The 16,059-nt window shown below is 38.9% G+C and overlaps 1 protein-coding gene across 2 annotated transcripts in view; it reads left to right on the top strand.

The window, feature by feature from the left end:
* Window positions 1–16,059, top strand: part of SOX5 (SRY-box 5) — a 404,814-nt gene that overhangs the window by 170,577 nt on the left and 218,178 nt on the right. For both annotated transcript variants that reach the window (XM_025214719.1, XM_025214720.1), the window contains exon 4: window positions 9,531–9,617. In XM_025214719.1, coding sequence (XP_025070504.1) covers window positions 9,531–9,617 — 87 coding nt within the window. The remainder of the gene's footprint in view (window positions 1–9,530; window positions 9,618–16,059) is intronic.

Here is a 16,059-nt window from a genome sequence, read left to right as displayed (position 1 = left end):
CCGGTGAGTCTAGGCTTTTTTTTTCTTCAAACAGCCAGGAGCTGCGGCAGGCAGGGCAGCCGTTGCCGGGCTAGGGAGGATGGGCCTAACTTATTCAGATATTCAGCTGAATCATTTCAGGACAGTGATTCGAATCACCGAATCGAATCACTGTCCCCCAAATTGGCCTAATCCAAATCCAAAACGAATACTAGCCGCTTCGCACAGGCGTACTAAAAAGCAACCTTTGTACACACCTTAGCAGCATGAGAATACAGCTCACAGGTATTTCTATAAAATTCAGTGTTACTATCCCTCAGAAGTCAGCGCATACATATCTCAGTCCATGTTTTTAAGCCCTGTTTTACCAGTCATTTCCTAAAGGTATCAAAAATTAAGAGACCAAAAATGCAGTTGCCTGTTAATATTAACAAGCTGCTATGAGCCTTTAATTAGGAATTGTGTATAATGTTGATACTAATAGGAAAATATTTCAAGAGAGCATATTTATCTTGATCTAACCAAGATAGGAAAATAAGGTTGACATGAGATTTCATGGGTTTAAATTCCAGGTGTTTCTGGTTTTATATTGCTTACCTTAATATTTCCATATAATATCTCTGTAGCTGCTGAATTATAGTGCCGCTAAAAGGCTTGTTAGATTTGGTATAGTGCCTTCTGTCACCCAGCAAATTTTTGGGGGGAGGGTGAAGCATTCTTTAGACTAAATACCTTCTCACACTTCTGGATGACTGGAATTTGAAATGTATATAAAAGAAAGTTGCATGTAATCCCTTGGGGCAACATTTTCTTCTTGAGTCCCTAGGGAAGCTTTTTCTTTTTTTACCATGCACTATTTTCACACAAAAAAGTCCCAGTGATGACTTTATAAGTTGGATCAAAAAGGAAACCTTGCCATTAAAATGATTGAAAATTAGTTTTCATTTAATTTCCTGATGCATTTTTTAGGCTAGGGTAAAGAAGGGAATTAATTGAATTTAACTGCATCTTTTTTTATAAACATCTCTGAAAAAATTAGACAGTTTGTTTGGTTTTGCTGTACAGGTAATGTTCTTCCTCTGTCTCTTAATTTTTTTTATCAATGGAGGTTGAGGGGGTGCAGTTTTCATACCTAGTTTACACTGAAAAGGTGTGTCAGAAGTTCTGGTGGCCTAGTGCCTAAGACAAAATGCTTATCTGCCTGTGCTGAAAGATCAGGTTATATTGCAAAACAGCATTTTGTGCAGCGGGTAGGTAGAGACATCTCAGTGTCCTTTGTGCTGCCTTCAGATATACTAGCTTGTGGAAAATCGTTTCCTTTACAGACTCAGTCCTACAAATATGGATATAGCATAAAAGAGCATGACTGTTCTCCATTATAAGGACAGGACATATAATTCTCTTGTATTTGCAAGGCCACACACACAGACTCAAAACAGGATGACTTCACATTAAGTATAGAGACTACCCTGTTATAGCTATTTGTAGAATAGCTGCATTCAGAGGAGTGGTGGTTTTGTGGTTGTCTAATGACTGGTAGGATCAGATTGTCGTGTAAGCCTGAAACAACTGGCTGTGGCTCCAGAATTTTTGGATGTGGGAAGCTTAATTCCTGGAGTTGTGTGTCAAGCATGCCACTGTCCTGTGATACAGAAGCACTTTAGATGAGAACCACCTTTATAGTACAGGGGTGGGTTTACCTTACAAAATCTGTTAATTCCAGATTTCTATTGTTTAGTGAGGTGGTGGATGGGCTGTTCCCAGTTTGTCTGCAGGCCAGATCTGGCTCATGGTCCTGATCTGGTGCTAGGGGCAGTGGGAATTGGGGCGGGCCCCCACCCAGCCACACGGAAGCGGGCAGACAACAGCCTGGTCCTGAGTCAGCTGCAATGATGAAGGGGGCTTGGCCCGGCCCTGCAACAATGGGGGAGGGGGTGTGACCCGGCCCTAATCTAGCTGTGCAAGTGGAGGGGGCATAGCCCTGCACCTCAGGGAGAAGGGGGCATGGCTCAGCCCTGATCTGGCTGTGCCTGGGGGTATGGGGTGTGGCCCAGCTCTGACCCACCGTGCAGGGCTTGGAAATTTGGTGGTGGGGGAAGATGGCAGTATTAATTGCCATTGCGCTTCTGCTCCAAGTTTCCCAACCTGTGGATGGGATGCTATGGCTGTGTGGGTTGGATTTCGCCTACGGGCTGGAGGTTGATCACCCCTAGTTTAGTGGATGGATAATCAGTTTAATATCGGAAGATTTGATGGGGCCTGTTCTCAATGAGGTATGAAAAATGATAAAGTATGCCCTCTACAGAGGAGACAATGTGCAGGAAATAATACATTTAATCAGCTATGCTTCTGTAACTGTGCTGAGATGATGGCTGGAATAATCTCATTCTTTACCTTTCCCTCACTTCATTTCTAATTATGTAAACCAAAAGGGGTGTTTTTTTTTAGTTTGGTAAGCCTTGGTGGGTCACCAAGAATGCTTTACTAACATATATGTGTTTTGTAGTTCAGAAAAGTCAATGCTACCCAGAGTTTTAGAAACACTGGACTTTTTTCCAGTGTTAAATCCAAGACTTTCATGAAACCATGTGCCAGTAAGTAGCATGGAAGTGAGGAAAAGTTCAGTTGTTGCCTGAGCAGTTACTAAATTAATGTGTAGTGTTTCTCTTGAAGATTGAAGGGCAGGTGGAGATGTCTCATGACAAGGCTCAATCCCAGTAAGGGAAATAACCTCACAGTAATTGCTGCGTGCTGTGCATTACCAAATGTTTGACCTGAAGAGTGCAGCTCCGTCTTTACTGTGTGGAAGAATGAAGTGTCCAGGTTGTCTGCTGAATTCAGAGTCTGCAAATTGCCCAGTTAAGTATGGAGTTCAAGTGGAGTTTAAGTGGAGGAGAGTTTACTAGTGAGGTATTGTATGTGTACTCTGCTCCAGCCTGTTTATTTAAGGAATTAATTTTAAAGAATATTTTATTGAAGTATGGAAAACACTGTACACAATAGTACAATAACTCTGTGTGTGTTTGTAGGCTGAGCAAAAAGCAGTTGTTTCTGTAGTGTATTGATCACACTATAGATTATTGATCACAATTTAAAGTGATTTTTTTTTCTTTTTATTGTGCCACGGAACACTTTCTGGCTATATGAATCCCTTGCCTGTATCACAGGAAGGATTGTAATGCTAAAAATTTCAATAAAGATGCCTCAACTCTCAAACATTGTACACTTTATTAACATAACATGCCAGGCATCACAAAAAAAGAGCCAGCAATTTGCAAACAACTTTGGCATTACTAAATACACATCATAGCTATATACAGCAATTGCAACACACAGATTGAATGCCAGACGACAATCCAAGCAAAACTTTGAGTGGCTGAAAGAAGAATCTTTGGTGGTTTAAAGAAGGTGGGGAAAGATGTGTGATTCCTGGCAGAGAAGGGAGCTTAAATTGTTTGGGAGCCACCTGGGATGATATGCATCCCAGGCAGTTTTTGTGACAATCTTGCAGGAGTGGTCCTGGTGTGGTATAAAAGCAGTGTATAGTTGTAAGCTGGTTGAGGCATCACTGCTTCCCAGTATATAGGCAAAACTTGAATGTTAGCTATTGAAGAGTGTCTAGGAAATTATGTACACAGACCAAAAAAACCCCCACAAACCCAAGCAGTTCTCCATCCCAAGCTTTGTAAACCACTGTTGTTTATTCCTCACTCATGCACATTGGTTTTCTGCATTCTGATTTTTTTTAAGATTAGTGAACCTCTCCTTCTTGCCAGCTGGCCTCATGCAAATTCTATATAAGCGTTTGCGGATGTGTTTCCTTGTCTGTTCACACAGTACACAATGACTCCAGTTCAGTGTAACCTTGGATTGCTACCTCAATTGCAAGAGGTCATTTAAGTTGGATGGTCTTTAATTTGTCCACCTAATTGCACTTTACTTGTGCATGTTCATGATTTAGATTGCTTTGCCACACTACATGTAACATTTTAAAAGCACTTCTCTGTTACTGGAGAAACATGGCTGAACCCAGCCCCTGCACAGCAGACAAGAATGGCTCTGGTGCTTCTCCACTCTCAGAATGGCAGGGAAAGGCAGGCAGGGGAGGAGGAGGAGGAGTGGGGACCGGGATGGGGGGAAATGGGAGGGAGGGGGTGTTTCCTTTGAGCAGGAAAGGGAAGAGAAAGAGTATTTTCATCTGCTTTAGGAACTTTAAAAAGTCCCTGGAGGCTTCTGTAGTATGGTCCAATCTAAAATGGGGTGTAGCTGCACCACTCCACCCACTCTGGATCCTTCTCTGCAGCTGAAACATTGCTTATAGAGCTGTAGCATATGCATTCCCAGTCTACTGATGGGAAGCTTAGGTTGCTCCAGAAAAGGGGAAAATATACTTGGAAAAATTGAGTTTCCTTGATAGAACATAAAATGAAGTATGGACACATACCATGTCAAAATGTCAAGTTTGAGTATAACTTTCTAGTATAGATCAGGTTTTACAGCAACAGTAATTCCTTTCTGAAAGTGAAACCATTTTTGGTAACAAAGAAATTGAAACAAGTATGTCAAGACAAGCACAGTCACAACTCAAAGACACAAGAAAAGGTAGTAATTTTTTTAAAGGAGGTTGCCTATTCATTTACTTACATCCTTTGGTTTTCTGTATATGCAGAGCAGCTCAAAATACACATCTGTGTGCACCTACACATGTTTATACATATGCACAAATTGGACTAGGTTATAGAACTGTTGCAATGGACAGAATGTGATTTTTTTTTTCTTGGCACCACAGGTCTGTTTGAGAATTACTGGATGCTGGCATGACTCTCCAGGTCTCATTGTTTCAGATGAGGGAGTCAGTCTGAAGAGTGTTTGGCATGAGGGGGAGGGGAGAGGGAAATGAGGGGGAAGAGTTGTTGGGAATGAACATACATTGAAGAGCCAGTATGCTGCTGTAACAATGGCTGGCACAGTTGGAGAGCCATTCACCATTGGGTATTGCCATAGGCACTGATGCGAAGAAGCATATTCAATCAAAAGAGGGAAGGGTGAAAAAAGGAAAACAAAATGCATTATAAATATATCACGAAGGACATAATGACTGATAAGTATATGAATAGAAACCAACAGAAATAATTTGTGTAGATTAATTTGTATATCAAGTACAAAGGAATTTTTGTTCATTCATAGTCTCCTGTTTGTTACTTTTTATTTTATGATTGCTGTTGCTATTTCCTTTTCTTATTATCTTCCTTCTCCGGTCCCTAGCTGTAAGTCTCCATTTATAATAATATTACTTTAAATAATGGAAAAACTTCAAAAGCATTGATTAATTATTATTGACTCACACCTACCCCTGTGAATAGGTATTCTAATATCCTTGCTGTTTTATATGTTAATACTAGTGTTCTGTTCTGGATAGAATTGGAGCTATATGATGTGTTATAAGACCTATTCATTAGTACCTGACAAAGATGTGTTTGAGTTCTGTGTTTCTAGAAAAGGAGTTGAGAAAAGGTACTAAATGCATGTAGTATGTAACATAGTAGAAGCATATGCATCTGAGTTTGTACAGTGCCTAGCACAATGAGATTCTGGTCTATACATGGGGCTCTTGGGTGCCAAAATACAAATAATAAACATGAGTGCCTTGTGCCCAGAATTTATTGTTGTATTACCCCCATTTTACAGATGGTAAAAATGAGGTAAATCTATTAAATGGTTTGCCCAAATCCCTAAAGAGTGAATGTTGGAGTAGGGATTAGTAGAACCAGTTCCCGGTTCTTAATTATGTGGTCACACTCTGGGCGCTTAGTTACAAGGAGTACATTGTATGTGTATGCAGTAAAAGTTTTTATAGCCTTACTAATGTATACTATGGATGATTGCTTCACAAGCAAGATATTGTGTCATTTCTTGTCCTAGTGTGTATGTATGTCTTCTTCCCAACAAACTGTCAAATAAATATTCTTGGCTTTTTTAAGTTGTAAAAGCTTCCATGAGTGTAGCTTTTAAAACAGTTATTTTTATCTACAACTTTGGTTTCAAATCTCTTGTTATAGAATGGATCAATTGTTCAAAATACACATCTGTGTGCACCTACAATTCTAATTGTTTTTAAGATACAATGTATAGTCTATATTATTGGCAATACTAATAAGCTAAATACATGAGCAGACCATATTACATGACACAACGGAATTAAGCAAACTATAATTTAATAGAGATATTTAAGGTTTTAGAATGGAAATATCCTCTAAATATCATAGTCCTTTTTTAAAAATATGAGAAGGGAAAAAATATTTACAGACTGTAAATGATAGCAAAATTCTACATGCTTCACATGAAAATTGCAGTTCAAGTCAAAAGAGGTTTCAGACTACCTTAGTACATCAATTAAATGTGATTACATGTGTTTTAAACAAAAAGTCCATATAATATTATTTTAAATAGTTAACATACAGTATTTCAACAGGGGAAATGCTTATTAGATCACTACAATCTATTTTACACCATCAGCATTTCAGAGGGGCTTATAATTGTGGTAAATTTTTATATTACTCATATTCACACATTAATGAACAGATGCATTGTTACTATTGGGATTTTGCCATTTGGCCTTTCACATCTCTAATCATGAATTTCCTACTGAGATCTTTACCATTCTAGCAGAAATTCAGTCATTGATACATGGTCTTACATTGCATTCATTATTCTTAGCTCATTTGTTGTAGCTCTTCCTGAATTACTGCTGGAGTCAGGTTGCAAGGACAGCAATTTGTTACATGAGTTGTTTCATTGTAGACACTGGTGCATAGTCAATAGGTTTTTATTGACGAAACCAAAAAAATGCCTAAATAAAGTAACATTCAGTTTAATCACAGACACTCCTATCCTGGTTTATTCATAGGTGGTTAACTATGATTTTTGATCTAGCATCTTCCAATAACATGGTCTTGAAGGAGCCATTCATTTGACTGGACTATTTGTTACAAGGAGGGTAATTGTGCTAAGTTGCTGGGTAGCTGAGCCATGTATCCACGTGGTAGTTAATACAGAGGCCTGCAGTGAACCTGGAGCGTTCTGTAGACTTCAGAAACGAGGCTACTGTTGCTTTAACTCTACAAGTTAGACAGAAGACTTCTGTTTCTTTACGAGCACACTACAGCGAATATTTTGTCTAGCTGCAGGGGAAAAGCTTTGTCATGGACTTTGCTGACAATAGACTTAAAAGTAAAACGGTCTGCTTTTGGTGCCTGGAGGTTCTGTAGCCTATTGTTAGCTCACAATGGATTTCTATTGCTGCATTCCTGCTTTGCAAAGGTTTGTTAGCTTTTAATGACTGACAGTCCTCTATTGCAAATACCTCATTGGCTCTGGCCTGTTTACATGCTACTCAAGAATTTTTTAAAAGCACAGGAAAAAAAGAAAACAGCAATGTTTATTTGACCTATTCAGATATGTTTTTTAAAAAATGGTTTCCTTCATGAAGTGTTTACTGAGAAAGTACAAACTTTGAAAGTATTTGTAAAAGTGTCTAAAGCACAGTGGAATCTTCTTATCATGAACTCGGGCACAGAAATATTAATTACAGTGCAACTCTTATTTTCATTGTTTCCTACTTGGAATTTTAGAGTTTGTAACAAAAACTTCTATTAAAAAGAGCCCCTGGTTGTTAAAAAAAAAAGTTGGGACTAATTCAGTAGAACCCTACAATTATACTTAAAAAAAATAAAATAAACTAGAGACAGAATGTGGTGGTGTGTGTATGGAAAAGATCTTTCTTGTAGTAGGCTTCATTTGTCAAGGTGGCAACTGCTTCTAAGGGGGAAGAAACTACTCAGTAGCATGGGGGATGGAGTCGCATGCACAGTGAGAGAGTATTTGTATATATGTTACAGGGGTGTAGGTTGTAGCCGTGTTGGTCTAAGGACATAGGCAGACAAGGTTCTTAAGGTAAATCTGGTATCTTTTATTAAATCAACTCAAATAGTTGGAAAAATTCTTCTTAGCAAGCTTTCAGGCACAAATACCCTTCATCAGGCTAAGGAAGTGTCTGCAGATGGTCTGTGCTCTTTCTGGATGGAGTGGTAAAGCAGCCAGAGATGTGTAGTTACATCATTTGTCCATGTTTTATGGGGTCTGGGTGCCTTTTTGTGTGTTAGTCAATTTAACAAAGAATTGGGGTTGTTCACTTGGTCCTATTCCACATATCCTTTGTATATTGTTGGCAGTATAGAAGGCAGAGGGCAAACTTTGTTACAGTTGTATTGCAAACTGCTTCTTGAAAGCTTCAAGTTGGGGGTTCAAGAAAGTTGACAGAATTAGCCAAACAAGATAATGAAGGCTCCTCATAATGCTTTTTACTGTGGGGAAAATTAACCAGTTGCTAATAATGGTATGGTCTCTAGGCCAGACGGTCCCTTTGATAAGTTAACATGTACTCCCTTTATGCACCTAGTAGGGGGTAAACAAATACAAATACACATAAACACAAATGTGGAGAATAGCAGTATATGTCTTAGATCCAGATAATAAGTCTGGGTATTGTTATTTAGATGGCGCATACTGGGACACTTATCTTTTAGTACACTCCATTTTCTAACTGAATGCAGTGCTAATCGTGGGATTGAAAGCTATTGTAATTGTGTACCCATCTAAATGCTGACAAGAATATACAATTACATTGTTTGGAATTGAGTTTAATGTTCTCTGAATTTTATTAGCATTTATATTTACTTATGCATTAAAATTCTACACAAAAGGGAGGTCAGAATACAAGAGTTACAGACATAAATATCAGACCCATCCACACCCTCAGTGTATTTTTCCCTGAAAATACTGAACAAATATATTTTATTAAAAAAGAAAGAAAAAAAAGAACTGATAGAAATCTGAAATGAGCAAATAATGGGTTTCCATTCTAGGCACACTTTTTTTTTCCATGTCTGGATTTTGCAATCTTTTAAAGCTTTTTTTATACCCAACTTTTTATTATTATTATTATTTACAATGTGCGTGTTACTGGAAAATCTTTCCACCGTGTGCTTACCACCACACAATGTTTAAACACACATTATAAAGTGGATGTAATTGTAAACACTCAGAGGGCTATAATTACATGTAGCAGATTTAGGAGCTAATTCTTTGGCTCCCCCCTCCCCCCCCTTCACTATTTTTTTACCCTGGATTTTATCAACATAATTATTTTTTGACTGCAGACTAACACCCTGGAATTGACAAGCATCCATTATAAGTAGGAACTTGTTCACCAAATTGAAAAACAATGAACTGCAGGTTTATATGTGCCCATTGTCATACAGAATTACTATGGCTTTGTTCCATAAGAGGAAAAAGCTAATGATTTTGAAACAGCAGGTGACAAAACACATTCTTTTTTTCCCTCCCCTCTTATCAGTTTGTTGATGAAGTCATTATGAACTGGGGCCCAGACTAGGGTTGGCCTTATTTTTAGCAGATAGACTTTTAATGAGTTCTATTGTGGAGACAGTCATGTTGATTTGCTTACATTTTTTTCCCCCTCCTTCACTCAGAAACTCCCAGTATTGAAAAGCTACTATCAAAGGACTGGAAAGACAAGCTTCTTGCCATGGGATCAGGGAACTTTGGAGAAATAAAAGGTAACATTGTCTCTGTGTTAAAGTGAAAGAACAGTGAAATATATGTGTATATAATTAGCAAAACAGAACTTGCACGTTTTGTTTTTCTTTCAATTTTTTTCTTATTTCTTGGGAACATTATCACTTGGGGGATAAATGAAGCGTACATTCTCCTTGTGTGGTTTTAAATAAAGCACGATATATTACCTTAAATGAATAAATCACCTCCAATTTTGTAAGGCTTTTGTTACATTTTGAATTCTGTGTTTATCAATGTAAGAGTAGTTCTGTGTAAGATTTAAATAAAAGTCAACAGAGATTTTGTACGATTCACATATGAAGCATAACCTTGTTTAGCATCCATCCATAACAGGACTTATGTAGAGTCTGAGGGAGATCAAACGTGCTGCTTACTGGTTTTGGTACAGACTGACAATTCTGTGTGTAGATGAAAGGGTAAAGTTTGTGTAATGTTACCTCTAGGTACTGAAATTAATTACTGCAGATTTTAAAAGACAGCGTACAACATCTGTGCATTAAAGAATGTTCCTTTAAAGCCCAGCTCCAGAAGGAAAATGACAAAATTTGACCATTCTCCAGGAGCAGTAGCCTCTACTTTGCCAAGACATTTCCCCATTTTATAGATGTGAGGTCATTTTAGGCAACCTGCAGTTGTTTGCTTTCTATAATACAGTATTTTCCTGATTCTTCCTAGATACTTCTGGAAACCAAACTCAAAATAAATACATGTCAAACAAGTTGCAGTTTCTAAAGTAGAGAGGTTGATATGCCCCCGAAAGAAAACATTGAGTCTAATTCTCTTCCAGTTTGAAGAAATGCAAGCTTTTTGTTTTGGTTCTGGTCTGTCTGTCCATCTTTCTCTCTTGCTCTCTCTTGCTCACTCTCATTCTCTCTCTTTTTCTCACAAATAAGCCACCAACACCAGCCAGCTCTAGTCCACTGACAGACACAAGTAGCAGAGCATTCCACTGGCTCCCCCAGCTTCTCTACTCTGGGAGTGACATTCATATATGTATTTACTGCTCATTCACTTTGTAAAAAAGTGGACTGTGCTTCAGCATGAGGTGTGAAGCATGATGTTTATTCCCATTATTGTATTAACAGTTGGTCAAATCTTTAGGTCCCTTAATCCAGTTTTTGTGCAGAAAACCCTCCTGTCCCTGAGCCCACTTTCCCTATGGCTGCAAGTCAATAGGCCAGAGGAGTCCAATGCTAGTAGTGAACTTATTTGTGCTTGCTATTCATAAGAACAAAAAACGTACATGATTTTTAAATAACACTGTGATCTATTGTGAACTAATATGTCTGTAAGTCATTTTAGGCTCTGGTGCACGGAGAGCTTTCGTTTCAAGTTTAGGCCGCAGAGAACTTCTTTAACCCTTGAAATGCTTAGAGTCTTACACAAATACTCCCAAAGATCCTTCATTCTCTTTGGACAAAGTAAAGCTACTCTGAAGTGTGCTCTGTATTGAGAAGGCAGTCTGTTCCAAATCCCTGTGATCTTGTTCTGTTGGAGGGCAATCTTTTTTTTCCCCCTCCCCTCCTCTCTTTCCCCTTCACAAGTTAAACTTGAAAGCAGCAGCAACTATAAGCTAACAGGAAAGAAATTCAACGGCCCTTTCAGTCTTGTCTGGGGTGGAGGGGGGCCTGGGGAACAACAGCAGAACCTCAAAGAAGTATTTTCTTTGCTTTAATTTTTGTCTTTTAGCTTCATATTTTGACCACAAGTTGAGTTCTTGTTCGAAGGCTCTATACAAAAACCTCATGTCTGATGCATTTTAGTGGAGCTTTGGTTCTATGGTTGGGGGCATGGTTATTAGGTGTTTAGATCAGGTTTGGCAGTAAGCTGTGAAAACAGGCATGGGTTTATTTTTCCTACTGACTGCCGTGACAGTTGCAATTATTGTCCATTGTTCGTAGGTGGCTAGAAAAGACGGAGGCTACAATAGAGTGTTGCCCTTTGGGGGTAAATGAATTTGACTTACAGGTTCTTGGGGGGTCATGGAGGCAAATTATTTAGTGCCCAGGAATGTGATTTTCATGGCATCACCAGCCAAGAATGGCCAAAAAAACAATGGGTCAGCTGTATTGCAGCTGCATTTAATGAGACAACATGAAAGGTGTACAAGTTGAGAAGTTCTGTGTGCACTCACAAGCATTGTACTGGAAAGAAGAAATATTTTATTACTTTTGTACCAATCCAAGGTTATTAACAGGGTTTTTTTTCAATTGTAATTCTTTAATTAATTTATTTATATATTTAGCTTGACAACTGCACCATTTTTTCCACTTCTCTGTAAGTGATGTTTGGGAACACAGATTCAAATAGTGTCTTATTTCTACACCCAGGAATGTGGGCAGCACTAGAGCCATACTGTGCAACTTATCTTACACACTTAATATAATTTTCCTTTTAACTGCTCAGAGTTTCATTTTTTTTCATTAGATCTGGGGGTGTTTTACTGGGTCATATGCTGTTGTCTTAACATTAGGATGCATATTGTTATTGCGTGGGTTTATGTGGTTACCACTGAATTAAATTCTCTGTAAAAGGCAGACAGAGTTGAAAATGTAGTGCAAGTCTACTTTTATGTAAGCAAAACAGCAATATTTTAATGAGGGCAAGGAAGTGTGTGCAAGGGCTAGAGGACATGATGGCCAAAGGAGGGCTCTTTAGTTCTGATCCCAAGTCTGCCCCATCTTTTTTTTTTTTTTTTTTTTTTTTTACTTTTTCTGAAAGTCTTTATGCTCTTTCTTCTCAGTTTACCTATCCTTAGAATGAGGGAAGCAATGGGGGATGGGGAAAGCAATCCATTTTACAAGTAAGATTGAAAGGCTTAATTATTAGGGACCTACCTAAATCCCAGTTTCACAGATTTCACAGAAACCATGAAATCCCAGGTTGCTCATGAAACCTGTGGGGGGAAAAAAACTTAATAAAACAAGCTTTTATTAAGTATTCCCTTCCCACATAGGTCTTACAGCCCACCCAGGAGGGGAAGGCGCTGACTGGTGAGGCGGCACAAAGGGGGCAAGATGGCAGCTGCCCCTACTCCCTCCTCCCCTCCCAGGGCCTCTCCACCAATCAGTACTGAGAGGTGGGGCCAGATGAAAGGCAGCCAGCAGTCAAGATGGCAGCGGCTCCCTCGTCCCTCCTCCAATTAGTGCCAGAGGGCAGGGCCACTGTGAAAAGCTTGGAAAATGGGCTCTTTGTACCAGGACAAAACCTTGACAATGTTCTCACCATTAGTTAAGTAGGTTCATACTAATTATTGGTTCTAATGCACAAGGAGATCATCAGCTGTAAGAGTTTTGTGTGGTATAGGCATGTATCAGCTTTTTTTTTACACTGCATAGATAGGACAGGAATAATGATGGTTTGAAGAAAGAAATACAAGCTTGTCAGCGGAGGTTTCTTCAAGCTTATTTTGAAGGTCACACGATTTTGCTTCTGCTGAATTCAAGAAAGCTTGTAATAAAATAAAGTCCAATATAGGATATCTTTTAGATTTTCCACACACCAAGCAATTAAATTATTTAAAACTTTTAAAATATATATTGAACTAGTTAAGATATATGTTTAAATGTGTCTACATCCACCATTTGTGGAAATTCCTTCTAGATTATTCAAAGTTAATGTATATTTTTGGGTTTGGTGGAACAGGTTGATTTTCAGGTCTTAAAGTGGCCACCTACAAGAATCAAATTTGCCTCCTCTTCAGAACAGCACTTTGAGTTCTGTAAATTACAGGGTGAAGCTAGGCGCTTTATAAAGCAGGCATGACCAACCTGTAGCACAAGGGGCACACAGGCAGTCTATGCATGGCGCACAGCAGATCAGGGAGGGAAGGAGCAGAGCAGTGACAGACAGAGCAGAAAACAGAGCATCAGATTGAGTAGGGAGCAGAAAGCAGCAGTTCAGCCCTGATGTTGCTGCATGGCCTGGCCTGGACCCAATCTGACCACTTGGGGTTTGGAAACATGGCAGCAGAGGAGGGGTGGCAGTGTTACTTGCCACTGCTGTCCCACCTTTCTCAACCTGTGGGAAGCCCTGCAAGCCAGATGCTATGGTTCCATGGGCTAGATTTGTCCCATGGGCCTGGGATGGATCACCCTGTTCTAAAGCATTAGTACAGATTACAGAAGAGAGAGTATGGAGGATGGACCAGAGTTGGCCGTTGCTTCAAGCACTTTGTTAATTAGACTTGCTCTGAATAGGGTTTTTTGGTACAGAGCAGTGGCCTGCCTACATTAGATCCCCAGTATTGCTAACACCAGCATAGCATGAGCAATGATGACAGATCTTTAAAAACGTTCCCCCTGTGCTTAAGGTCTTTGGGCCAATCTCATTTCTCTCTCATTTAGCAAGGATTGTCAAGACATGAAAATATACTCTGATATGTCCCTGATTTAGCTAAGTTTGAATGGGTGTATAGAACAAAAGGCTAAGCTGACTTTTGTTTATAATCTTTCTGATTTGGTTTGCTGTTGAAGTGAAGGCGTTCTTTTGGAACTGTCAAGCCTGAATCTCTCAAAAAAGTCTGGCCAAGCCTGAACCTGAACCTGAACTTTTATTGGAGAAAAGCCCTCTCCATCCTCAAAGAACTCTGGCAAACTGTTTTTCATATGCCATGTAAGAATGAACAATCCTCAGAGCAAATCTGACCCCCAGTTGCTTCCTCTTAAAACCAAGGTAACTCCAGATGCAAATGAGCATAATTGAAAGCAAGAGGACTCCACCATGCCTAATCCCTTAATAAACCCTAATATAAACCTAGACATTTATTTTTAAGAGGAGAGGGATGTTCTGTGCTGTATGAAGTATCAATACAGGTATTTATATTGAGCAGTGCCTGAGATATGACAGAATTCTGTTTGCCAGAGACTCTAATCTTGCTTGTATGTTGGGAAGATGGGGCATTTTCAGTGAACTGTCTTATAACTGCCAATTATGGATAAAGGGAAATAATCCATTCAGTGATACTATAGCTTATCAGAGCCCATGAATTAAAGACATATGTTATGTAGATTCAATGTATGGATTAAAATGGATAATCTGTTAGGTGACACACAGAATCTTGAGATAAGTGGGCTATGCAGATTCAGTATATGGATTGTGATGGATAATTCCATTTAAGTAATGCTGGGCAAATTGAAGACAAGTAAGCTTTGGTTAGTGCTCAGGTTATGTGCAGTAATCCAGTGAGTGACACTTTGGATCTCATAATCTGTAAACTGAAGACAAGAAAGCTAAAGATTCGTCATTTTAGATGTGGTGAAGGAGAAGGGGAGAAGATTACTCACGAAGAAAACACTTAGTTTAAACCTTTGACTAATAAATCCCAGATCCCAAGGAAATGAGTGAAAGCTGTGTGAATTTTGTATTTTCAAATCAGCATGTGAAAAATGTGTGCACATATCTGTCAGATGTGAAGCTGTGGCAGTCTTTTGTTGTGGATAGTATTGCATTTGGAATGGGGGAAAGAAGGAGAGTTTGAGAGAGCCATAAATATGGGAGGTAAGATACATGGGCTACTTGGCTTTTAAGTATGAAACAAGCAATATTTATTAATACCTGTCTAGTATCTTCTTCTTGGTGTGTGTATTAACTTTGGGTTTTTAATATAGTGGCAGTTTGCTGACAGTGAGCTTTGGTCTTTTGCTAATATTTCAGTGCTGGGGAGGAGAAAACCTGCCCAGTGGCACACAGGGGAACCTAAGTTTTAAAAGGAAATTTGGCAGCTGCTGAAATAGTGGAGGTTGATCTCAATGCAATGTGATACTCTCAGACTGTAAAGAAATAGAGAGTGCCAACTGAGCCACACCAACGCAGTGCTTCTTTCAGGGCAGTTGAAAGACTGAAATGGAGACTGTGACTGCATCCTACAGTGGGATGTTAGCCTGAGGAATATAAATGGGGAATATGTTGGGTTGAACCCTTCTAAAAGGATTGTTGGGACACTTAAAATACCTAGAATATAAACACTGAGGACTTTTCACAAAGTGCCTTAAATGTTGCTTTTGAACTGTGCTAGAATATTCCAGCTTTCTTTTGTGTAATCTTAATATTGCAAATAACAGGAATAAATTCACATTCTACTTAACCAAATACTGCTTTTATTTTTTCAAAGCAGCTATTAATAGAGGAGAAATAGTCTAAAATTGAACTAATTAAAATAGCAAATGGAAATTGCTTTATTTTGTTTGAATAACTAGAGGCCAAACCACTATAGTTACATATCATCTAGATTGTTAGATAACAAAAAGGACTTAAACCAGTTCCTCTGTGTACTAAATTACCTTCTAGAAGACTTGGCTGCTGAGCTAGTTACCAGGGTGTCAAAATAAAGCAAATACATATACATACACATGTTTTATCTTTTACTGCTACATAAAAATTACACTATGTGAATGCTGTTATAGCTTGCTGTCTGGACAGTGG

The sequence above is a fragment of the Alligator sinensis genome, unplaced genomic scaffold (assembly GCF_000455745.1).
Source record: "Alligator sinensis unplaced genomic scaffold, ASM45574v1 scaffold1024_1, whole genome shotgun sequence".
Taxonomy (NCBI): Eukaryota; Metazoa; Chordata; order Crocodylia; family Alligatoridae; genus Alligator; species Alligator sinensis.
This window is presented reverse-complemented; position numbering and strand designations above follow the sequence as displayed.